Genomic DNA, 26,999 nt, shown 5'->3' with positions numbered 1-26,999 from the left:
TGCTACAATATAAGCAAGCACTACTGTGCTTCTCTGCTGCTTGATGGAGACACCCACACCAAGTTACTTTCACAAGCACAGCAGCACATGGAGAAGAGGCCTTGAGGCATCCCTTCCACTGGCATCAAACAGGCAACAAGAGCCAGATGCCAGCCCATAAGGAAAGCCTTCCAGGAGAAGAGGTTCAGAGAGCCTTACCTATGTACAGGGAGGAATCTTTCCGCCTCACGTGGTCATCGATGTAGGAAACTCCCAGGGGTTGGACAGGGGTAGCACCAATGCCCAGGAGGACCTGTGCCCCGATGAGCAGCAAGTACATCATGTTGGTAGCAGTCCTATTCCTGCAGATAAGGTCCGGGTCTGGTCCCTCATCGCTGCTGGACCCGTTGACAGCACACACATCCCTCCCTTCGGCTCCCCAGCGGATTTCTCCCGACTCGTACTCGTACTGGTGGGTGAGAAACTCAGGCAAGGCAGAAAGGAGGGCACCCAAGGCCATGACTATCCCTCCACATCCTATCAAGCGTGGCCGGTGTCCCCGGGCCCCGAAGTAGCTGACGAAGAGGATGAGGGCCAGGTTGCCAATCTCGAAGCTGCTGGCAATGACGCCCACGTCGGCGCTCTGGAGATTGAACCGCCGCTCCAAGGTGGTTAAAACACTCACCTACAACAGAGAAATCCAGAGAAAATTACATTCCATGCCTTCCATTCTTCCCAATATGTACTGCTGAAACGCAAATTTCCTTGACTTTTTCCTGGAGCTGAAACCATACCCATCAAGGACATCCAAATCACAGTACAGTAGCTGAGCTCCAAGCATGACCTGACTGTTCAAACACAGCCATGCCAGAAGGTCCTAATACCAAGTGACATTTCACAGCCTACCACCTGTCTGAGCACATGTCACTTCCGAATTCCTGTGCCCATCAGTGTGTATTTTGGATGCCTGCAGACACCCATGATTCCATGATTCTGTCTCTGGGCTCCCTTTCTGTTTGAAGGCACAACCTTCACGGTGCACTGTCCCACGGAACCAAGGCACAAACCACTCTGAGCTTCACACCCTGCCAGGCACACAAGCTTTCCCTTGGAATGAAATGCAGTTAGGGAGCAGCAGAAAACCCTGCAGGTTCTTTGCCTGCACACCAGCACAAGGCTATTGAGCCACTCAGAGACAGTGATGTACAAACAGGCAGTTTAGCTGGCATTGAATGCTTTTAGTCAAGTATTTAAATAAAATGCTGATCAAAGGGTTTAAACTGTTTGTGGCTTAGTTAATGACTGGGATTGTCACAGAGTATTTTTGAGAAGACAGGCCAATTAAGGTTTACATAGAAGATTTAAATCTACCATGAAGAAGGGATGATTTAACAAATTGTGAGTATTTATCACTAGGAAGAGAGAAGCACATGAATAGTCTTCAAATATTTAACATTGCTGCAAGAAGGAATGACCTGTTCTTTGAATTCAAAATGGATGGGACAAGAAGTGACAAGTTTAAACTGCAGCAGAGATGATTCAGGTTAGATACAAGGTGGGGAGAAACCAGATTTTACTGGTAGGGATTGTGAAGCACTGAAATATGTTGCCTGGAAAGGCTGCAGAGGTCTTTAACAGAACACAGGTCAGGAAAGACACAGGCATGACTGATCTTGCCATGGGGCAGGAAAATGAACAAGATCATCTCTGGAGAGCTCTTCCAATCTTGATTACATGGTGCAGTGAAACACAATGTGGATTTCCTGCACCAGTCAAGCATTGATCAGAGCATGAAGGATGAACCATTAAGTACCTCACTTGCTGTCAGCTCTGCTCAATGGAGAAAACAGAGTATTCTCATGTCTACAGCAGTATCCCTCTTCTACAGTAAAAAAGCAACAAAAGAAATCTTGAACATGTCACAGAAATGCCAAAAACTTTTACCTTGAATAAAAAACTACCTAGTTTTTTGGACTGCAAAAGATGAAGGTATTTAAGGTTGTCCTAAAAGAGGCAGGTTTCTCTATTCCAAAAAAAAATGTGATCAAGACCTCAGAGCAGAAGGTAGCCCCTGGATAGAATAAAAATAGCCTCCCACTGGAGGCACTGAAAATCTTTGCTGATAAACCTCACGAAGCAGGAGCCTGCCTGACCGACTTTAAAGTATTCTGACAGCAGTTCCTCTCCGGGGGCAGTTTGCCTCTGCCAGGGTACACCAGGGCACAGTTGGACGAAGACAGCCCCATTGGCAACAAAATGGAAAATGGAAACAACCCACTTCTGCTGCTTTGCATAAGCAAAAGCTCCCAAACCTGACTGTGATGTCCGAGTCAGACCTCCAAAGCTGGGCTGTGTTAATGTTTTCTGAAAATCCAGCCCTCTTCTCATAAAGGCAGCTCTCATTTTATACTACCACCAGTGTAATCCTCCCTGACTAAAGAGCTGAGGAAGGCAAGGAGAAAGAAACCTAAAAATCAAATCCTATAAATAAAGGCAGAGCAAGAGCAGTAATTCCTCCCATGCCAAAGCCAGGTGTGTGTGTCAGTGGAGAGGAGATCACCACTTTGCCTGCAGCACCAGGTGCAGGTCCCTGTTGGGATGAAACAGCCCCGTGACTCACGAGGGACACAGGTGTCCTCTGTGAGAGGGGACAGCACAGCCTGTGCTGCTCCAGTGGCCTTGGCAGCGCTGGAGCTCACCTTCTAAGGGACACTGCTGCTCCCAGCCCTCTCTCTGCAGGAGCAGAGCAGGAGAGCACAGACACTGCTATAAAACACCATGCTGGTGTTTCCAGAGCAAGGAGTGCCAAGGAGGGGGGTCAGACAACATCCCACAGGCACATCCACCAGGCACCCATGGCAGAGAATGGTTTGGATTGCAAAGGACCTTAAAGACCATCTATAGTTCCAAACCTTCCACCATGGACAAGGATTTATCATCCATGGTTTTATTGCAAGGTGTCGTCTAACGGGGCTGGCACTGGGGTCCCTTGAACACCAATTCTGAAAGACTGGGGAATCTCTCCAAGATCAATATATAACTCTGAGCAAAATTATGTCTGTGGTGCTCATTTCTGAGCTGTACCTAGATGGGAAACTCATGATTACTCATTACAGCTGTGTAAACTGAGGTAGAGAGCCAACTATTAATGAGACAAGTGCAGTCAACAAAATTAATTTCTGATGGAATAATTTAGGCTGGAAGATTGAAAGCCAACAGAAGTGATTTCCCAAGGCCAACTGGTATTAACTAGTTTTGGAAGCCTCCCATATTTCAACCTGGCTGCCTCATTTTAGGCTTTTATCGTACATATATACAAGTGGCTAGAAAGCAGGATGGTGTTTAGACCTGTATGTGGGTGCCAGATCTCAAAAGGGTCAGATTTTGGACAGCTGGATTTCAGATACAGAAAACTACACCATTTCCAGGTGCAATTCACAGTGACAGAGACAGTAAACTGGTGACAAACCAGGGAACTAAAACCAGAGTCCCAATTCTCATTCCACTCTTATTTCTGTGGGACTTCAGCCATTCTTTTCCTTTTCACAAACACTAACCCACTCACAGCAGGGAAAAAGAGCCTCACCATCCCCCAATACTTTCCTCTCACCATCCCCTAATACCTTCCTGCTTTACTTCGGGTAAAAGACTGAAACAAAAGCAGGAGGACGACAACAACAGAGGGCAAATTGCAACTCTCTTGATAAAAGCTGGCAGTTCTCCTTATTCCTCTGGCCAGACCACACTGCATTTCCCAGTCTGCTCCTTCTGGCTGTAGCACTGCTACCCTGTGCTACCAGCTCTGCCTTTGCTAAGTGGGTTATGATGAAAGGGGGTATGGTGAAAGAACAAATCCATCATACCAGCCTTGAGCATCCAGAAGAAAATAGCATCCAAGTACAAAATGCTGAGACCAGCATCAGCAGAATGGCCTCCAAAACTGACAGTCACAGTGAGAGGAAAAAAAAATTCCCACAATAAAAATAGGGCTGGGAAATAAACTGTCAACATGCAGATTCTTAGCCAGAGAACAACAGGAACACAACTGCATTTTATCCAGGGTGGCTGCAGCCTGGACAGCACAGCCCAAACTCTTACTGTGACATTGGCTGTGACCTTACAAAGACCAACTACAAAATCAGCAGTAGCCTTGCACAGATGTTACCTGCACTTATGCAAGATAAACCCCTGCCCATGGCTAAAATCATCTCCCCACCCTTCATGCTCCACTTCTATGGGAGTTTCTGTATATAAGGTTTAACCTGACTAAACTTGTCATTTCTGTGTGGGATGTTCCCAGTGCCCTTGTAACTGTGGGATAAAAACACTACATTGCCTGAATTTCTTTTCACAATCCTGTTCCCCAGCAGACCAGCCATCACCACTCACAGACACTAACTCTGTTTATCCAGAGTTACATAAAATGTTGTAAAAAACACCACAGGTCCCTGTAAAATACTGATGTCATGTGGAAAGGCTGTGAGGATTATAAAAAGTCCCTGTGTGCTGATGCCAGGTCAATCACTCCAAAGCACAGCCCACGTGGATGCTGTTTGAGAGCAGGGATGTGGGCCATGGGATGCTGCAGCCTCACAGCAGCTTCAGATGGACAACCTCCTGCTCAAACACAGCAGGGAAACACCAGGAGCCCACAGCTGTGAGGCTGCTGCTTCCTGACTCCTGTCAACTCACACAGCTGTTCAGCCAGGGATGGTAAGAACCAAATAAGAGGGTATTTAGTTAAAAAAAGCTTCTTCCAGGAAGCAAAGGCAGCACCCAGCAAAACTCATGCAGACAAGGTAGAGCAGATGATGCAGTCTGAGCCCAAGAAACCACCCACAGGACCAGACTGGTCCAGAGCAGGCACAAGGACAGAGGTAGGGCCAGCGCTCTATCCATGGCACAGGCCAGTGCCCAGGAAAATGGGAACAGCACTGGAACTGCAGCTTCCCATGGCAGTATGCCTGCCTGCCACCCTTATCTCACATCTGTGCACATCTGTGACACATCTGTCCCCCGGCAGGTCACTGGGGCTCTGACCAGCCAGTCCTTTAACTGCAGCACTGGGCTCATTCTTCTGTTGTGCCACCTTTGCTGCCTCTTGCATGACTCCCATTTCACCTACCCCAGACATCTCCCACTCCATTTTTGACAGCAGCTCCACTGAGATGTAGCTCTAAGACAGATCAGCCATGTGGCTGCTGTTACTCCACAGGTTCCTGCTCCTCCAGACTGGGTCTACACCAGAACAGCCAACTGGACCACTAAAATCTACACCAGTTTGGCACCTCCACACCTTGCTCATGCAGAAAGCAGGCTGGGCATCTAGAAAGGACCATGTAACCCAGCCTTGTGGCTTTCTGTGATCACACTGCAACATGCAGGAACTAGAAGTGATTAAAACGTGTAGCATGCTTGCACTGTCTCCCCTGACTGAGCCACAGCAGGCTGCACACACACATTTGGATCAGGTGACTGACATCAAACAGGCCTGGGCTGAAGGGGCCTCCTAACAGCACTCTAAAACACTCTTCAATGATTGAAAAAGGAAAATGTCTCATGTAATGCACACAGTGATAAATGACCCACATCAAAAAAAAAAAAAAAAGAAAAAAAAAAAAGGAAATCAATCACCACCTTAAAATTTTCCAGCCAAAGCAATTTGTATTGCAACTTTTGTAACTAAATCCAGGGAAGCTTATGCCATGCCATTCTGGACTTATTTCAGTAATACATGCTCACATTCATCATCTCTGTTTGTCCCGAATCTACAGACCTCGGCCTTTCTGAACCAAAGTAAATTTGTTTTCTCTATAGGCTGTTTATTTTATATTAGTGCTCAGCAAAAATACAATCCACAAACCTGCTCCACCCTATTGCCCCACTTTATCACTAAGAAATGAACTGAAGGCTGGGAGCACCATTATGGAGGCAGAGCCACAGTACATTGAAAATGAATATCATATTGTTCGTCTCTCCAATGATCAAGTCATTCACCCACAGAGTCTCCAGTTAAGTTCATTGTATTAATAATACTGGGTTATATATAGAAAACACATTGACTTTATGCCTGAAGGGCCTTTACAAAAGGCTTCTTTTTAATGTAAAATACATTTTCTCAGTTATGTGGTAAGAGATTGGACTTGAAGAGACATGTCTGCAGTGCTACAGGGTGTAAAATAATTGCCTGGCAACTACGTTCCCAAAGGAAAACAAATGCAGTCTCCATTACAGAGCTGAGAAACACAGGGTTCCTTGCAGAGCCAAAGGGACCATGCCAGAAGTGCCACTCCTTCCAGGTGCCTCCACCCACTTCTTCAGGTGTCACCTCATCCTCTCTTCCAGCAGCTGTGCAGGATGGGGCAGATGGGATCCCATTACTGGGAGACTCTTCACAGCTCCCCTCCTACAGAGCTGGTCCTCAGGGCTTGGTCACCCTCCTTCCCACAGCCACCAGGCTCAGGCTTCAAAGCCCAAGGGAATGATGCTGATCCTCTGCTCTGACATCTCCCTGCTCCACAATTCCAGCACTGAGATGGATCACTTGTGGTTGAGCCGAGCTTTTAAAAAGGCAGCCATGTCCTTGGCATTTTGCACACTCCTTCCCATCGGAGGGTTGGGAGGAGAGCAACAACCTTAATACCCTTTGCCCAAACCCAGGCAAAAGCTCTTCTTGCTGCTCCTCACCCCACCAAAGTAGTGAGGGCATCAGGACTGCCTGTCTCAGGCTGCTGATTACTTGTTTGAACACCTTTCCTGGTCCAGCAAAGTCAGTCAAAACTTAAAATACATTTTCACTGCAGATGCCAACACCTGTGCAGGCTCTGGGCACACAAACATGAGGGAAAGCAAAAAAAGGTGGTGATATGGACACACCCAAGCTGGCTCTGCTCAAGGTCTGGAAATCATCTCTGCATAGAAATCTGCATTCACATGACAGGGATAATAGATGCCACAGCTGAACCCCTGCTGAAAGTAGGGTGTTATTAGCTTGGCTCTTGCTGCATGTGCCTGTGCTGTTTCTAGGCCAGCACTCAAAAAATCTGCAAGTTACTGTACTGGTGCCATGAGGAGTTTGCAGATTGGATCTGTGCGTCACTGGTGTGAAAAATTCATTTTATATTCTAGTGACCAGCTCTGAGGTTACTGACACAGTCCAAATTCATCACACGTTCAAGGTCAGGATTTTCAGGGCCTGAGAAGAGAGAGGGTATTGCACCATGCAGCAAGAGAAACAGCAAGAGAAACAGCACATCACACTCCTAGCTGAGGCAAGGCACACATTTTTGGCAACCTTCTTCTCTCTGGCATCAAGCAGAAAACTTTCCTGTCATCTCCTGTAGCCCACTGTGCATCTCCTCACCACATTTCAGCAGCCACAGCATCCTGTGCCACTGGCCCTTGGCCAACACACAGGGCACCAAACAAGTGTACCTGGGCACCTTTTGCAGGGTTTCACAGCTGTGCCACAAACACAGAGATGCTCCAGGCTGTTGCACACTGAAAACAGGGCAGAGAGTACTCAGCACCCATGGAAGATATCCTGTTTTGGTCAGAAGCTGGTACATCAGCGCAAAACCACAATTTGTTCCAAAATAGATTAAACAAAAAAAAAAAGCCACGTGCCTCTCAAAGGTAAACGCGCACTTTCCACTACTCTAGTGAAACTGGGATCCAAACATGCTGTATAAAAACCTCACCTCTAACCCAGGCACCCACTGCAGCAAACAGCAAGGCAGGCAGGGCTGCCAATCCCTCCCTCATTTGCTTCCTGCAGATCCTGCATGGGACACAATGGGCTGACCCCCTTTCCCAGCTCCCCGAGGAAGGGAAGGCGCAGTGCCCCATTTACAGCAGCGTGAACAAAAAGATCACTGGGGTGCTGTTTGCAGCTACCCCCTCACATTCATGGTGGAAAGTCAGCCTGGGTCACCAAGAGCTCAAAGCAGACCCAGGTACAGAGCCAGGTCACACAGAACTGCCTAAGCAGAACTTGAAAGGCTTTTTCTGTTGCTCTGGAACAGATGCACACCACAGCCAAAATCTAGTTTTTTAACTTTTTCAAGCCCCAACCTACAGTGATATTATAATCACAACCACCAACTTAGTGTCCACACAAGCTTTCTGCCTCCAAGTCTGCTGCTCAGTACTGACCTCACTGAGTGAAAGCAGGTGGCATTTTAGTCCCTGACAAAGTATCTGCATAAAAACACCCAGTGCCAGAATCCATTTTTAGCACAAACTTTCCTTGAGTAGCACACTTACAACAAAGCCAGTAGGTATTTGAATCCTTACTTATTTTTAAATGTTATGTCATCTTCACTGGCAGCCAAATAACACATCATAAACATGCAAAGAGGCACAAGCCTCAACCCTGTAGCTGCATTTCTGCATGCTTTAAAAACTGTAGCACAGAACAGCGCTGCTGGCACATTTCAGACCTAGAGGATGAAGAATTCCATGTGGAATAAGTGCACAGCAGCAGGGGCTGGTGAGCAGGGGCAGCCAATCTCTCTGTCAGAGTAAACAGCCAAGGGAAAGCTGCTGGAACATCTTTGACACGTTCAGAGATGGATCTTTTTCTTTTTTTTCCTCCATGGGCAGCAAGTAGGTGTAGAAAGCCAGATGAAGAGGAATTCAAAGTGTATAATTTAAATGTAGGTTCCTGCAGCACTCTTGGCCACATACAGAACTGGCAGCAAGATTCATACATGGGTCTGGAGCTCTGAAAACTGGGCACCATCATGCTGGGCTCCAGCTGAGAGGAGGAGATGAAATTCATGTTGCTGGAAGATTCTTTACAGGAAAAAAAACCCTTCCTATATAGTATCCCATGGACTGTGTACTACCACTGGAGAGGCACAACCCCAAGCTGTCACACTGCAACACTCTCCCTTCCCCACCTCCACAACTGAATGCAGGTTTGCTTGTTCATCCCATAAAACACTTCCTAACACAACACTTCCATGCCTGCAGAGAAGGCTTCCTACTCTAACACAGAAACCATAATGCCAGCCTGCCCAGGAAACCAGTCACATGAAGGGCTTCATGTTAGCTTAATTTATGAGCAGGAGCTGAACTCAGGGCTAAGGGTGCACCTGAGTTATGCCATGGTGCAGATGAAGAAGCAAGGCCTGTGGAGCTGGTTGCTGAAGCATTCCCAGCTGCCAGGCATGAACCAAGGCAGAAGTGACACGGGCAGGACACTCTGAGGCAGGATTAATAAAACTTTGAAGGAAGCTGAATTCAGTTTTCACAGTTGGAGGACAGCAGTGATTATATAAAGGCTGTATAGTGGGAGAGGAGCTTTTCTGACAAGTCCTACTACTTTTCTCCTCTTCTGCTCTGGCTCTACTGATATCTCTCCTGCTCTACTCCCTATCCAGCAGAAAGGATGCCTGGCTGCAGCAAATGGGAACTCAGCCTAGGGAGAAGTTTGAGGCTTTTCCCATCAACCAGTGCATCAAATGCTTTAATTTAGTAAGCCTGGGGACAGAGGAAGCCATTTAAAAGGGAAACAACAAAATGGCCACATTGCAATGTGCCATTCCACAGCACTTGTGGACAACTTATAAAAGAAAGACCGAATTACACTTCTGCATGTGGAATTGAGGTCTCTCTAGCACCTAACCAGCAACACCCCAAGCTTGCCCCAGAGCCACACATGTGCTGCTTGCTTATCCCCACCTCACACCCTGCAGCCCACACAAGCACTGTCCCTGTCATCCGGCTTGTTTGCTAAGTAACACCCTCCTCCCAAGCTGCTCACAAGGCACTCATTTCTCCTTTCACCTTGTCTCTGTGCAGTGCCAAGGGTACAAACAGGAGCCATGTGCTCCCCACTAAAGGGAGAGGCAGGCTGGGAGGTGAGCAAGGAGGGCCATGGAGTAAGGAGGCAAGTCATGGCTTGAAGGTGATCTTAAATCTATGCACAGCAGAATCACCAGACCCTGAAAAACTTTAATGAGCACACACACAAGGAAAACAGAACTTCTCACTTCTTCTCTTTACCTATGGAGTCTGACATGAGCCAAAGCACAACAGGAGAGGGGTTCCCATAGAGGATCAATGCTCCTAGGAACATGGCAAATTGTGGGAGGAATCCATCATTCAGGCACTAGAGAGTGGGAATGATTTTGGATTCAGCATTCAACACAAAGCAGAGACATCCACTAACTAGTGGTTACTGCAGCCAACATGAGCACTCTCTTCTCTCCTTGAACTTTTCCAATCTGGGTTCTCTCAACCTCCACAGCCATTTCAAATCCCATGTTTTCATCTCCCTCCAGTTCTTCACTCATCCTTTGCACACAGCTTCTACGTGAAGTTAATTCTCTTTATACTCAGCTTCTCCCTGGTTCCTGCCTCCCCAAGGTACTAATTACAATACAGTTTATTAGGCAGGTATATAACACTTAGACTCTAATTTTGCCCTGCTTTAGAGAAAGCTAGACACCACTGAGACAGTCCACTGCAGTCAGTAACAGGGAAGGGTATTTTTCAAAAGCACTTCAGTGGCTTTGGAACAAGAGTCCCATTTTCAAAGAGACACTTGGAGTGTCACTGACAGTATGGCTCAGAAAACATCCTTGAAAATAATACCCTCAGGCTCTTTTAAAATCCATCACTTACCAAAGACTGAGTAAAGCAGCCCCAAGCAGCCTTTTCCAGTGAAGCCTCAAAGAGCAAAAGGCTAAACATTTCAGCCCTGACATTTCAGGCAGGTGTGAAGGAAAAAGGGATACCATTCAGCAACAAGGCTGCATCATCACAGGTAGGATAGCACAAAATTACTACCCCACTAATTAATTTCGTTCAGCCTGTTATGATAACTGCAGGAGACCTGGTTCAGGGCACAAGCACAGGGCACTCTTTCATCCCAGTTACCATCACTGGAGCAGCTCAATGCCCATCATCCTACACCACAAGATGACCACAGAACCTGACAGTAACACAGCTAGCACATCTGCTGACTGAAAGAGAAAGCCCACAGCCTGGAGATGTCCAAGATAAAGCCAGGAAATGAGCCCAAGCATGCCTGGTCTGCACCTTCACCACAAAATACAAACAGTAGCTGTTCCTCAGCCAACAAGAGCTACCCCATGGGCTAAGCTGTCCTCTCCCAAGTCTGCCACATGTCGCATTGTCCAAATGTGAATAAATCCAGATTTCTCTGGGCACAAACATTCATCTTGACTGATGAAGGGAGTCAGTTTGGACATGACAGGTCTGGACAGCCAGCTGCAAAGGAAGAGCTTGGCTTGAAAACATTATCCACATGTGGCAGGAATGTTCCTCTGTTCCTGCCAAGATGCCACCATCGCCAGAATCTACCTCGCCAGTATTGGTTCAGAGGAATCAAGTTGCTGTTCCTCCATCATTTAATCTCTCACTTGCCTGAATAGTGGGGGTGAGGAGGAGGTCAGGGAAATACACAGTGACAGGACTCCTGGAAACACTCCATGAACCTAATATTTTGTGACACTGTCTGGATACCAAGAGTTCTGAATGCAATCAGGATGCTGAGAATCAAATTGAAAGTGTCTGAATTTATGCACTATGACGTCCAGGAGGAAGACAAAGAAAAAAAAATCAAATGTCATTTTAGCTTCATTTGCACTTCCAGTGTAGCAAAGTCCTGTGCACCTCTTAAAGATCCCATTCCTGGAAACCTCAGTGTGATGCCTAACAGAAATCCATAAAGACTTGGTCAACAGTAACTTGAGTATAAGTATTGGAGTAACACACTCCATTCATGTCAAAAGGCCTGGTTAAAGCTAAACCAGAAGACCTGCAAATAGCTTGTGGCAAAGTATCAACTTTTTTGTCCATTTTGGCCAAGCACTCCCCCAAATTGTAATCCCAACTCAGAGCACATCAGTTTGAACATGGAAATACAGAAGTATTGAGCTGGAAACATTGTAGGAGAAAAAACTTCCATGCATGAGACCATAGAACCTTATACCAAATCCCAGAAAGAACTCTGCCTCCAGATGTACCTCCCAGCTGTTACCCTGCTAACCAACTGCTCACTGGATAGCTGCCCACAGATACCAGAGGTGCAGCCCATTAATGTGGGAGTATCTGGAAAACTTTGATAACAACAAGGGACCCTGGGCACTGTTCAGGGATAGACTTCAAAAGTTTGCAATCTGAAAACACACAGATCTGATTCTGGAGACTGCACCCAGTATTTCCCAAGAGTCATTACATACAACTACAGTAATTCATTAGGGATCTTACAACTACAGCTATTCATTAGGGATCTATTTAAATAAGAAGGCAAAATAAAAATTCTGGCAAAAAGCTTGTCCAGCATAGAATTAAGCTGAATAATTCAAATCAATAAATGCCATCTAAAATAAAATAAGGGAGGCTACACCATAAGGCTCAAATGCTTCCATAAGAAACAGCAAGAAGAGATTTGAAACTTCTGCCCTCTTGCTAAAAAAGAGCAAAAACTGCGATTAAGTTTAACACAGTAGCCTTGATGCATCCTAATCCATGGAAAACCCTGAACTTCTGTACAAGGCCAGCATCTGAGAAAGCTTGTGCAGCTGTGCCAAATGACACAGCAAACCCACAGACCTGTGCCTCTAGCACATGGCTTGCTACTGTGGCTAAACTTCAATAACCATCAAATAACTCCCAAGCTGATTTTGGAATCCACTCATTCACACAGTGATCTGTCAGTGCAGAAGAGGCCTCAATTAAGTGAATTAACTCATGGAAGTGCATGGTTTATCTAGCTCCGTGGAACACTTGAATACTTTCAGCCTTTGCTCTCAAGCTCTCTGAAGCCGGTAGGTTTGAATCCCGAAGACTGTGGGAAAGCTTTTCAGTAACCCTAAAGCAGCTCCCTTGAGTTACAATTTTTAACAGCATTAAATATCACAGACTATAGAAAGAGAACTAACAAAACCCAAACCCCAACCTAGATTAGCACCCTGTGACCCAAGGACTCAAACAGCCATGTGGTTTTGGTATCACATTTTGATATAAAAAATAGAACCTTGTGGTCCAAGCACCCTCCTTTGGACCAAAGCTGGAGAACAGAAGACAAGGCAGGTTCCTGCAGGAACACAGCTGAGCTCCGTGGGCACTCCTTGCACTGAGCACCTTGGATGAGACCATCCATGTACAGGATAGATCACCCAACCAGCCATCACCGCCCTTCACAAACAAGCACCCCAGGACAAGGCATCCCTTCAGCTGAAGCTCCTGTCCCTCAGCCAGCAGCTGCACTGACTTCAGACATAAGGACCTGCATTATAACTAGCTATAGGCAGCAGGAAACAAAGTGTGCATCTCATGCAGAGGCTGAAAGGCCCATTGTAATTAACCACTCTCGGCCCTGTACGCTGGACAGGACAAAAACAAAACCCACAGTTTTCCTTTGCTGGTAAGCCCTAAAACCACTGCCCACTATTTCTCATAAAGGGCCTGTATGCCCAGCACTTTCTCTATCACAAGCTAGAGCATTTGGCATAGGCTATGGGAAGGGTAACTCCCACAAAAATCACATTTTACAGACAATGCCTGCAGGACAGAAAGAACACCACCATGTTTTAGTCACACAGACATGCTTCCCTTGGGCTGAACCTTGCTGCCCAGTGGGACACCACAAAAACCAGTGACTGATCACCAAGTGCAGGACCCAAGCAAAAGGGAAACCATTTAGCCAGTGGCAGCCAACATTCCTGCCAAGAGCACGTCAGTGCCCAAACATGATTAATGGTTTACTTCAGCTCATGGTGATGCTCTCCCAGCAGAGCACAGTGAGGATCTGACAGAGAACACTCCCAGAGAGCCTAGGGGAAAAAAAAGGGGTGGGATGGGGGGAATACGGTGTTTTGATTTTTGGCTTTGTTTTAAACATAAAAATCTATTTTAATGGGTGATGAAAGTTAATTTTCCCAGGGCGAGTCTGTTTTATCTCTGACAGTAATTGCTTTATCTCAACCCACAAACTTTTTCACCTCATTTTCTGCCCCCACTGTGCTGATGATAGAGTGAGAGAGAAGCTGGGTGGTGATCTGGCTGCAGACCAAGGTTAACACACCATAACATCTCACCAAGCAAGGTGGACACCCTTTAACAAGAAAAGAGTAAAAGCTTGAAGAATAACTCGGAGAAAATAGCTTTCCTGAATCACAACAATTACAGCTCTTCCTGCAGCTCAGTGAGATGATGAGAAGCAAGCTGTAGGATTGAAAACCTGCAAGTCTTAAGCTTCTCCTCTTTAAAAATCAAACTTTAGTTATATACTTTTACCTTTCTGTTGTTTCCAGATTACTGGGTAACAAAGGATCCATCCCTAACATGGCAACTCAATGCATTATCATATAACACTCAGACCATGTCAGGATGAGAAGTGAACATGTTTCCAGCAGATGAAACTCATTAGCAGGGCACAAGAAGCAGCAGGACACCACTGGGGGCATTCCCCTTTCATGTTTTTCAACATCATTTTCTTTCAGTCAGTATTTTAGCTTCTCTCTTGGAAAGTTTTAAATGCATGTCCTCTTCTCTCTTGGCATTTCTCAGTGTAGACAGGCACATGTAGTATTTTTCAGAGGCACAGGGACCTGCCCTGCTACTGTCCCAAGCAATGCACGTGCCAGTCAGAGATTCCTTTCAAGTTAAAGTGTGAGGTTTAGTCCATTCCAGCACCAAAACACTCCCAAGCAAATCTCTGGTCTCCTGCTAATGATGTGCCAAACCATGTTTGCATGAAGCTGAGAAGTGGAAAGAGGCAGCAACTATTTCATATCCTCCTTTTCAGAAGTAAAAAACAAGAACTCCAGACAATCTTTCTGCAGCCCTTCCTGGTAATGTTCCACCAGAGAAAAGAAATACCATTCATTGTTTAACAGAACAGCCTGCAAAACTATTAAGTTATGATGGTTTTTCACTCCCTGTTATTCCTTTGGAGAATTAAAGGGATGAAATAAATCTGAAACTACAAAAAACTCAGAACTCTGTCCTGCCATGGCAAACAGGCCCAATACTGTTGTCCTCTGGCCCTGCTGTGTTTGAACATGTGTTTGCTCCATAGGTTAGCTCCATCTAACACATATTCCAAGAAGACTCCAGGAAAAATACTTCCTTTTCACCTTAAACATAAATTCATAGAGTATTCCCTCTGTTTTAGGAATGTAGAGGGCACCACTACCTGTCACCCTCCACTGTAAGGCAACTGCACATTGTTTCATGCAGTTCTCCAAGTATTAAAATGTTAGGTAACATCCTAAAATACACAGATGCAACACATTGACCCAAACTCAACGCTGATATCAATTCAGCCAGAATTCTTACAGTGGGAGACAAAAAAAAAAAAAAAAGTATGCCACAAATATACCACTATTCATCTTTAAAAATGGAAAGTGAAACATTTCTGAAAGGTTTCTGCATTCTTCCACACCCACACCACACATCTCTTCTCAACAGCCGAACTTTCTTTCAGTTTCCTTATAACAGAAAGAAAGTTCCTTAAAAAAAATCCAAGCAACTAAAGACAATGTTGGATTCCAATGCAAACATCAAAGCACCAAAAAAAAAACCTGCCATAGTTGCTTCAGAAAGTGGGTGAGTCATGAAGACCTCAATACAACTGAATTATCCAGGTTCTGTCAAAAACTTCAGTGTCATTTGATGGATCACCACAAAACTAAATTTTAAGTCTTTTTCCACTTTCAGTAAACTAAGGAATTATGAATTATACCAGTGAACAGCATGGTAAGAGTTTCAAAAGGACACTTTAATATTAAATAAGCCAATTCCAGTAATCCTTGCCCAGGAAACAGATGTAGCATGAAATAACAACTCCTGTGCCCCCACACCAGCTCTCACAGCCACTTATCTAAGAGCCACTGTGCCTGCAAACATACAGAAACCATCCAAGTGATAGCTGCAGACACCAAGATGTGTTAAAAAAATACAGAGAAATCAGCTGTCTGCTTGGTGAGGTTTGGAAAGGCTACTATGAAGGGAGAGGCAACAGAGGGGAAAAACAGAAACCAAAGCACATTCCTTTTCTTCTTGAAAATAACAATGATGATAAACATTCCAGCAAACCAGAAATGAATATTTTGCTTTTACACTCCAGTAACTGACTGGGTTCAGGCACTGCTGCAACAGAAGCTCAGTAAAAGATTTTCAGCTTCAATACTGTGGGCACTGTGCAAAAGCAGGGGGGCTGCCTGCCTCACTTCAGCAAGGAATACTCAGGTGGCAAAATGATGAAGCACATCAAATTAAGAATAAGACTGGGAAAAAAAAAACTTGCTAAGTGGAGAGCTTAGAAAATCTGATTTTAGTTCTGAGGAGTCTCCTAGTTTGCTGAGTGAGGAGAGGCAGATCCAGACCTGTGCTCCAAGTCTTCACCCCTGTATGATTAGGACTGCTTACCTGCTTAACATCTGGGAAAAAGGAACATTCCTTCTCCCCCTCCTCTCAAACAGAAACAGCTTGGATGCAGGGACCACCTCTCTGAACACCACAGAATGCTTCCCACAGCAGGGCAGAGCCCTCCCAGCATGGATGGGAGGAGTGACAGACACTCCAGGAGCTTCCCCAGCAGCCTGCCATCACTATTGATCCTATGGACAGCACACAGAGCAGGGCAGTGTGAATCTCTGCTCCTGGAGCAGGCACCACTGCTTGCTTTGCCCTGCCTATCTACAAAGAGACAGAGCTTCTAGTGCCTGTTCCAAGGTGACCTGGAGACAGGACTCTTGGGGTTCTAGTCCTGGTTTTGCTGCAGAGCTATAATGAAGCCTTGTAAATCAAAATCAGTGGCCCATTTTTCTGCGCAATAGGAAAAATTAAGTCTTTCAAACTTCACTGGAGCACTTAAAGGAGTTACTACACAAAATACTATCACGTTTATTTAAACTCTTTTGGATGATGCTTAAAATACAACACTTGTAGTTTCATCTGGTGTTGATCAGGAGACAAAGCCACACTAATTCATCCAAGGTGCAACCTCACCCACTAAATAGCTTGCCATTGTTTGATCTTCCTGTGAAGGAAGAGCAGGAGACCAAGCAGTCTACAAGTAAGGATTATAATACACAGAGGACAAATTCTTCTTGATGAATTGCAGAATAACCCTTCTGAAGCAATAAATGTGCACTGCTGTAGCAGGACAGAAGTTGGCTTTCGGTTCTTTACGACATGCTGAAAGTAAGGGACAAAAAACCCATGCAAACCTGCCAGACAGCCCTTTCTGGGAGGCAGGGAGTATCTGCTCTGCCTTGGATCACAGTTCCACTGAGCCCTCTCTGGGACAGGGGCTACAGCAGCACTACAGGAGTCACACTGCATGAAATGGCCAAGCACAAATGGCACAGCCCTTCAGACCAGAGCATTCTCTGCTCTGATTCAAGATCCCTTTAGACCTCAGCTGCAGGAACACTGTGGAGTGTGTAAACCACACAGAGCCTGTCACACAGGCACCCTGCAAGAGCTAGAGGGATTCTGGAAGTGAAGGCTGGCCAGAAGAAATGCGACATTGGTTTTACAGTGGACCACAGCATTTCTAACTGTTCCTTCTTTCAGGGCCTGCAAACATCACTTGGCCCTTACAGAGAAACTGAAGAACTCCCAAACTTTCTGCTAAAAAATATAAAGACACTAAAATAAATTATTCCGCATTCAGCCATCAAGTGCATTTTGCCTTTAAATGGATTTAACCAAGAAGACATCAGGCTGTAAGTTGCAAGTTGCACATAATACATAATGTAAGAGATAAGCATGTTGCCTCTAAACTGTTTCATCTATTAGTAGCAGATAAAAAACCCCTTTCTCCTAATCAACACATATATGCCAGTTACAAGTTTTCTTGATACTCAAAAATCCACATTAGGATTGGAATTTGTTTCTATAACTTCAATAAAGTTTTTGTGTTAATGTGTCCATGCCACACTCCTGACTCACACCCCACAGGAGCCTGAAAGTATCAGGACCCAGAGCTGGATCTGTTTTCTGCTCCACCCTGCAGTGAGAGACCAAAAAAAAAATATCAGAAGGCTTCTTTGAGAAGAAACATGAATGTAGTCAAAAGAGCTAGTTTAGAATAACTTTCTGTGCAACTCAGCTGCAGAACAGACAATATTCTCTAATGGGAAAGGCACACTAGAAACAACTTTCCAGAAATAACATTGCCAGCAAAGATATATTAAGGGAAAATGAACGGTAAGCAATAACCAGCCAATGCTTGGCAATACTCATCCCCACTAAAACGTTTATTTTCACTCCATGGGTTTGTTCCCCTTTAACTACCCCAGTGACAAATAAATTATGAACATTACAGCTAATTTATTACTCAGCACGGCTGAGGATGGAGAGAAAAAAAGGCAGCAATATTTTCAAGCTGATTCTTATTCTAGAAAAACAAATACTTTATAAAAAACAATAGTAAATTAAAAAGGAAAAATATTCTTGTAGTTAAGTCTGCCCACACCTAAGCCATTCAGGCTCTGCTGCTGCCAACCAATCAAATGCTTTATCAATAGCTTCAGAAACAGAATCAAGCTCTTAATCTCTGCCTCAGTTTCCCCGCGTGACACTTCTCTCACCCCATCCATTCACACTGCAAATACACAGAGGCAAGTTCTATTGTGCAGCACCAAGGACAACAGAAAGCTCTGAAGCACTGCAGTACTCCCAAAACTGACTTTAAAGACATCCTCCATGCAGATCTTGCCAGATTCCAAGGAGGGTTTGATCAGGTCTGTACCACAGAACACAATATTGTATTTTATGTATTTAACATGGGAGAAGAAGGGGTTGCACAGCCAAACAACTTAAAAAATCCAAGTGCAAAATTCTGCTGTTAACCCCTCAGTTCCTACCTGTCCATCACACAGGGCCCCTACTTCTATTTGTTCCACCAGGAACCCTTTGGTCATTCACTTCTGTATTTATCTTTGATACTTATCATTTTCCTGAAGATGGAATTTCAAGATTTCCACTGATATATCAAACCTCAGCAGCAATAAAACTGCACAGAAGGAGCCTGTCTCAGAGACCACATACACACACATACACACTCTCACCTGGAGTCACACAGCACTAATTTTACTGCAGACTCTTAGTTAAGAGGGTTTTTGCAGGCTGCAGTCAAACACTGCTGCACGGGCAAAGCTCTCCCTAGGAAGTTAAGCACGGCTCAAAAGTTTTCATTCAGCAAAACAAGAAACAATTTGGCATTCATTCCCACGCAAACACCAATGCACCCTCCTTGGGAGGGACCAATTATTTTCCTTTCCATCCCATGCTCAGGCCAGTCATCCTCTATCACTTGATAAAACACATGAATAGCTGCATTCAAAGCTGTAGCAAACAGAGACAGCTCAGTAAAGCTCTGTAAAAACAGCTCCCCAGAGCACACCACAGAACTGGCTCCCAACGTGCTTCCCATATGCATGCCCTTTATCTAAAGGAGCCCATGACTTTGGCAGATGTTGGATGCTTGCAACTAGGTCAGTTTGAACCAGAGTGAGTTGAGGCTAAAGGCCAGGGAGAGAAATTAAACTGCACTCCTGCTCCACAAACTGTGGCTGTCAAAGAGAGAGCTCCGTGCCTTCTGCTCAAGCAATGATTTCACCACTGGCTAGGCACAAGATCTGACTGGCAGGGTGATGAAATGCCTCAGAGATGAACCGTCAGGAGCGCTTGGAACGTTATTATCCGTAAAAAGATTCCAAAATATAGAGCATGTAGGAATCCATGGGGAAGGAGGGAGGGAGGGAGGTAGACAGGCAGGAAAGTGTTGCCAAGGTATGTGAATCAGCCTTATCGAAACCCTCATCGCTGCACGGCTGGCATGACTGATCACACTGCTGCATCCACCCGAGAGGCACAAGGCTCCAGCTGGAGAACACAGGCTCCAACCCTTCCCTCCTCGTGCCATCTGCACCAGTCACCCTCATCTCTCTAATCCACTGCCCAACGCTGCAACAGAGCAGCTGCAGGTGGAAATCAGCTGGGCTGCTAAAAAGTTGCTGCACAAATCCTGAGTAACTTCTGCAGCAGGGATGCCTGCAGACTACAAGCAGCATTTCCCCCACTGCCACTGCAGTTGCTGGGAAATTCAAGTTTCCAAAAGCACGCAGGAGTAATTAGATGAAGCCAAATAAATGTGTACACAAAACCTTACACGAATATGCAAATAATAGGGTGTATTCAGCAGCCCCAGAAATTAAAGCAGCAGCGCAGGCTTGTATTTGCATAAACTATGCAGGATATGGCACGAAGTAATTTTGGAACATGTGCATTTTGCAAACAGCAAGCATAATAATAGAGAAATATTTTGGAACGTGACATTGATCAAATACTCCCTAAAACTTCACAAGAAGAACCTCAGAGACACTGCACTATTTAAACACAGACATCTACTGCTGGCATCCTGGGGTATTTTCACTGCTGAGTTCTGTGGGAAAAGAATTGGACTTTATATAGATTTTTATCAGCATTTATTATTTATAAAGCCCTGTTGGCAAGCAGAATGTTTTATGAACAAATAAAAGTGAATGATCCTTGCTTAAAAACCACATAATGAATGAATGAAAGTATACTTTGTATATACATGCAAGTGGTTGCTGCTAGTTTATTGCACAGTGAACATGGAAAAGGGGAGGTTTTTTACAACTCTAAAAAGAAGTAACAATAGCCACTTCTAAATGTACTGACATGAAAGCCAAGCCCAATCCAAACTGAGCTCTTCAATCACTCCTGAAAAGCCAAGCCCCTGCCCTGTTTTCTTAACAAGCTGAGATTCTGCCCTCATGGTCTCCCTCAGACAGAATCTGAGGAAACCAACTTGTCACCGTATAAGGCAAAAAAAGGTTTCTCTTCCTGAGTTACAAATAACTAGGGAAAGTCATACATGCGGCCAAGGAAAGCAGAACTACAATACAGAACTCCCTCACTGCTGACAGGCTAAAATTAGTAGTTTATTCAACTGCCCAGAACTACACACTGTGCCTGTCCTGTGCAGCATCTCCCTCTTTGCCTGCCTTGCTGTTTGCTCTCCACTTTGTCTCGCCCGCTAATTTGTCCCTCGGGGAGCAGCCCAGCAGCCACCACCGAGCCCCACTGATCCCAGGAGCCTGAGAAAATGAATATCCACTTGCAGCTACACCTGGGCAACTGTGCAGTGCCTCCACTGATTCCCACCCCATGGCAGCACCTGAGAACAGCACCTGGCCCCACGGGACACTCGGTCTGCAAAAACCATTAAGTGCTCTGTGCTTTCCAGCAAGCATCTTTGCTGCTTCTGCTCTCACTCCCCTGCAGCACCTGTAAGCACGGTGCTGGGCAGGTTTGCTTCAAGCACAGATTCACCCTGCAACGACAATTCCACATTTGCATCTGCTCATTGTACGAAGAGCTTCGTGGTATTTGCAATGACGGCAGATAAATTATACAGGGAACAGAGGAACACTTGCCCAGCGCAGCTGGGCCACTGCTTATGCATGCTAGGGATTGCTTTGAGTTTAGTTTGCTTTTCTTTTTTTTCCTTTCCCCCCACTGCCCAGTTGCCGGTTACTGCCTGTGGATCCCGCTGGCCATGGAGCTCAGGACACAGACCTGGAGAAAACAGAGAGCAGGTACAGAGCTGCTGAATTTATCGCATCAGGGAGGAGGGAGGGCTCTGGGAATCGCAGAGCTCCTTTCCCCACGGTGGGGCTGGGCTGTGTGAAACACTCCAAAGGAGCAGCAACGCTGCTCCGGCACAAAGCACGCCCCGGGAGTCGGGGAAAACAGGAAAAGAAACGCGAAACTGGCGAGGAGTGAGCAATGCAAAGGAGTTTGAGGGAAATGCCACACTGGGGACTAATGCTGCCGATCCTACGCTCCAACACCCCAGCAAAGCATGCTGATATACATCCCCCTAGCAGATCCATGCATTCCTGGCATACCGGTGCCCACCGGGTGACATCACCCGTGGGCTCTTCCTTGGCTATTACTTTGAGGAAGGATTATCCCACACTCATTCACACTGACAGCTCATTTTGCAAGTAGCTCATCGGAAACAATATATTTACTTACTAAGGTGTTACTCACATAAAGCAGGCGTGTTCCTGTCAGGCTCCTACAAATTAAGTTATATCCATATATTCTCACCTAGGGTATAGAGCTGCTGAATTTATCTCATCAGATGTGATGCAGTTTCCTTTGGAATTACAACTATGTTTCAGACTAAACTTCTGTTTTATTATATGGAGATGAATTCTAATTTCCATTTCATATTAAGAGGGAATATTAACCATGGTTAGTTTAGTCACATACCTTGAAAAATTATAGATCACGTTCAGTACAAATTTGCATAAGTAGTTTGAGCATGTGAAAGAAGCAATGCTAAATGCTGAATACAAGTACCAAATGCAGAGTTCTTACATTTACTGTAGAATATATTATGTGTATGGCCTCAAAAAGCCTCAGAGATTACGAATACATTTCTTTTCCATGGAAACTATAATTCTCAAATCCAGCAAGCTATTTTAAGAAATTTAAATCAACTATACACTTACATCTGCTGGAAGCAGAACATTTCCACAGGCTGTACACTTCAAGGCACAAGCACAGCCGTAAGGACATCTTCCCAACTCTTCTACTACACTTCTGCCTCTGACACCGCATCTCACTATGCAGATTTAATGCTAAAGTCTTATTTGGATTGTTCTGCACCCAACACCGAGACTTTGGGGGCTGCTGCGCTTTGCACCGCCGCATCACTTAAGAGGATGAGGAAAAGCGGTAACGCGGGAGGCACGAAATAAATGCCCCGCTAGCTTTTGCCGGTATTTATTCAGCGTGAAGCGGGAAGGCTGGCGCTGGAGCCGAGCGCCCGGCCAGCCCGCGTTGGTGCCAGCGCTGCCCGGGCACGGCCGCGCTCCGGGCGCTCGGGAGTCCCGCGGAGCGGCCGCACAAGTTGGGCGGCAGCGGGTGGGTGACCCCTCGGCACTGCTGAGTCATTTCAGCCGCCCAACGCCGGGCTGCCCCGAGCCCCCCCGGGCTGGGGGGCAGCCCGCAGAGCCGCCCCGGCCCCGCGGAAACTTCCCCTGCGCTCCGCCGCGCACCGCCGCCGGTGCGGGGGGCTGCGGGCCGGCCGCACTCACCAGGTAGGCTCCCACCGTGCCCTGGGCCAGCATCAGGGCGCACTCGGACACCAGGAAGAGCTGGATGCTGGAGAAGCAGGAGACCTTCCTCCGCCGCCTGCGCTGCCGCGGCGCGCCGGCCCCCGGGAGCTCGCTGCCGCCGCCGCCGCCCGCCGAGCCCCGCTTCCCCGGCATCCTCCCGGGCACCGCCGCTCCGCCGCCGCGGGATGGCGGGCCCCGCGGCTGCTCCGCGCCTTCCTCCTCCTCCTCCGCCTCCTCCTCCTCCTCCTCGGGGTGCCAATCACAGCGGCAACCCGCGGCTGCCTCTCCGCCCGCGGGCTGCTGCCATGGCCAGCTCGCCGCCGCCTCCGCCGCCGCCTCCTCGCTTCTCCCCTCCCCTCGCCCGGCCGCGCTCCCTCTCTCCGCCGGCTCCGCGCAGGCCGAATCCGCGTCCCCGGCGGCGAGGGGCGGGGAACGCGAGGGGCTGGGGCCGGGGCTGGCGGCGGCTCCGCGGCGGGCGGGGCGGCCCCGGCCCCGTCCCCGTCCCGGGCTGCGGGCACGGCGGGGGCAGCGCCCGGGCCGAGCCCGCCGCCCCTGCCCCGCGCTCCGGGCAGCGGAGCGAGCGGCGATGCTCCCGCACGGCGCCGGCAGCGCGGGCTCGCCCCGCAGGTGGAGGGCAGGATGCCCCCTCATCCCGGCCGGCTCCCTGCCGGTGTGTGTCCCCCCTTCCATTCGGCTGTAGAGGCCCCTTTGCAAAGGGAAACGGAGGCGCCACAAGAATTAAACGTTGAGAAGAAATGAGCGGCTGGAGGTGACTTGCGTCGCGCCGCCGCTGCCATGTGCGCCGGGCTTGGCCGTGCTTCGTGCGCCTGGCACCTGCCTTCCGTGGTGCCCTTTGTGGTCAGCCCCACCTCGAGTTCTAATTTCAGGAGATATCTTCTCTTAAAAACCACTAATCTTCACTTCTACTGTTACAGATCGCATTCCTTGTCGGCGTAATTGCAAAACCTGATCTGTTTCACTCTTGAGATGCACTTTTCTTGTTCATTTCTGGATCCACACTGGGGGCTGCTGTTCTACTTCCTTGTGTTATTAAACTCCAAGTTATATGGAACTTTAAATCCACGATTCATTTAGTACTGGGATGCCCATGGCCTTTGAGAGGAAGAATTTTTTGTGGAAACACAGGTTATGTTTTTCAGAAATACCCCACGATTAGCATCCTAAATTTCATTTTCGAAGGCAGTTGAGGCCTTGAAGCTCCTGAACACCTCAGAAAATATCTTTGAAAATGGAAGTTAGGACTGTTCTAATTTTCAGAGCATAAACCAGTCAGCACCAGGAAGTCAAGAGAACTGATATTTTGAATGAACTCTGTTTTTCTTCCTGTACCCTTTTTGAGTTTCTTCTCCCAAAATATTATCACCTCTTGGGGGCTTTGTATTTTGGCCTATTTTTACATGAGTAACCTTATTAAACATGATGCTGAAAATCTCTGAGCAGTGTCTCCACCCAGGCTGATGAATCTTTACTCAGACCAGCTGGTGCACACTGCAGAACTGCAAACCATTGCTGGAGAGAAAATGCAGAGACCTGGCACACTCAGTCGCTGCCCTTCGCTCATCAGCTGCCAACAGGTCCCTCCCATGCTGAACTTTGTCTTGCCACAGCTTTTCCAGCAGGTCTGTGCCACATCAACAGGAGTCAATAGTCCGCTCCACCTCAGGGGCACAGCCTCCAATATTAATGGCCCGAGGCATCGTTATCAAATAATTAGTGAGGAGAACAGCCCGGTGCTTGTAGATGAGTGGTCTTGATTTTAATGAGATACAGATCAGTCCTCCAGACACTGCAAGCCTCACAAGATGCACATTAGAAGCTACCTGAGGCCTCAACTGCCGGGGTTTTTGCATGAGCCCATGAGAAACTGGCTCTTCCATACAGGTTTCTGCCAGTCCATAAGGTGTTTGTTTTGTTTCCATCCTGAAAAAACTGGTTCTTCCACCAGAGAAACCCCAAAAAGGCAAGTGTTCTGGAAATCTCTCCAGACAACAAAAGTGCTCATCTCCTTTCTAAACTGTTTATTTAGGCACCTCTTCTGTAAAAATCCTGAAGTTGGGAAGCTTGCAAGGTCTCTATCGCTAGATGGGTGAATTCACAGGCTAATTCAATTAGTGTGGCTAGACAGATGCTTTGCTCCAGGTGGATGCTGCAGTGCGTGATAAACAGGATGGACAAGCTCACAGACTTTTAAATAGGTGAAACCAGAGTGGTGTCTCTTAAAATACTTGAACATATAGAGTTATGCTAGAGGAAGTCTTAAAATTTCCTGAAAAAACCCCCATCCAACAGAACCAATACAGATTTTTGGGGCATGCTGGTCTTTCCAGTCATCTTTTGCCTGCCCAAGGTTAGATGCTAAAGATATCAAATAAAGATAAGCAAAACTCTAAAAACTCATCTAACTCACCAAGTATATATTTGGAGGCAGAAGTTTAAACTTCTGCACGTGCTACTGCAGTTACCAATATTCAAGTTGATGCTCTAAAGCTCTTCAGAATATATATATTTATATATATATATATATATATATATATATAATATATGCAAATGACATCATGTGTCTCGATCACATCTTAGACATCCTGTTGGAAGAGTTTGTTCAGGCTGATACACTGCTTGTCTTTCACAAGGAAAACAGCTGCTAGAAAAATTTGACTCTAATACTAATTATCGGAAACATCTGGTTGCTTGATTTATTGCAGCAGAATACAATTTTCAGTTCAGTTTCTGTCCAGGAGAGACAGAATGCCTGGGTTTTTTTCTCTTATTTATGTTGTATACTCACACTTTTTTCCTCTAGAAAAATTCCTCCTGGGTTGCTCTGCTGGAGGAAAGAGTGAGGGTCTTGTATCTCCACATGAGGTACATTGGTAGACCTGAATTTGCTTTTTGCCACCTCTAAACAGACCACATTCCTGAGGGATCTCAGTAGAATGCTTCAGGGATGGACAAGTGACCTGGTTGGATTTAATAGTTAATTATTGCTATGCCCAAACAGCTTTTCTGGCCTAAATTGACTCAGCTTTAACTACTAATGTGTGGAATACTAATGTTCTTGGATTATCATTAGCCTAGAATAAAAAATGACTCTACAGCTAGAATAGTCCCTTCTCCTCAGGGCTCAGCAGTTTTGCCAACACAGTTCTCAGCTCTTTCCACATCCAAAGCAAGCCTTTTCCCCACAGTCATTTCTACTAAAGCATCTTGCAGATACCTTGTCAGGTTTTCACAAACACTCTGAGATTCATTGCTGGCAGGCAGCGTGCTGCCCTAGATAGGGGTGGGCACTCCAATCTTAAACCAGCCAGCTCTCCTGAGACCATCTCATCACACCTTGTCTCTGGACATCTCCTTGCTCCTGGGCTTGTGGCAACATTCACCTCTGGGTAACCTTAGCAGGCAGAGTTTTCTTGGTCCATCACCACGCTGAAACAATTTCTGCTTTAGTTCACTTTTCCCCCTTCCTGTTCATGGTTAATATTACTCCAGATTAGCTGTGTAATCTTGATACTAGGGATAACTTTTTTGATCCATATTCAGAGTCATTGCCTGTGGTATATGGAGTGTGTGGCACTGAAGAACTGAGAGAGAGCTGTGCAGGGTGAGGACCTTAGTGAAGTACTTGACTGGTATCTTACACCTCTAGGGGCAAAAGTGCAAACTGAAAATCTAAGCTTGACCATCAGCAGTGTGGGTAACAGGAGAAGGAACAGGAGAGGATGATTTCCCTTCAGCAGAGCTGGTGGAAACCACTCCTGTGAAATGTGCCAAAGCAAGCAGCTGAGCTCTATCATTAGGCATCTCTACAATTGCCATTGGAATCGTATTCCCAAACCTTCCAGACATATT

General features: G+C 46.4%; 1 protein-coding gene across 2 annotated transcripts in view; it reads right to left on the bottom strand.

The window, feature by feature from the left end:
* The window catches only part of SLCO3A1 (solute carrier organic anion transporter family member 3A1), a 139,672-nt gene extending 116,382 nt beyond the window's left edge, over positions 1 to 23,290 (bottom strand). For both annotated transcript variants that reach the window (XR_008508592.1, XM_036389463.2), the window contains exons 1-2: positions 23,109 to 23,290; positions 199 to 664 (exon numbers count right to left, since the gene is read on the bottom strand). Coding sequence is in view for 1 of the 2 variants with exons in the window: in XM_036389463.2 (XP_036245356.1) it covers positions 199 to 664; positions 23,109 to 23,282 (640 nt within the window). In the remaining variant the exon portion in view is untranslated. The remainder of the gene's footprint in view (positions 1 to 198; positions 665 to 23,108) is intronic.
* Between the last annotated feature and the right edge of the window lie 3,709 nt (positions 23,291 to 26,999).

The sequence above is a fragment of the Molothrus ater genome, chromosome 13, assembly GCF_012460135.2.
Source record: "Molothrus ater isolate BHLD 08-10-18 breed brown headed cowbird chromosome 13, BPBGC_Mater_1.1, whole genome shotgun sequence".
Classification (NCBI taxonomy): domain Eukaryota; kingdom Metazoa; phylum Chordata; class Aves; order Passeriformes; family Icteridae; genus Molothrus; species Molothrus ater.
The sequence above is the reverse complement of the archived record's forward strand: the minus strand, read 5'-3'. Positions and strand labels throughout refer to the sequence as shown.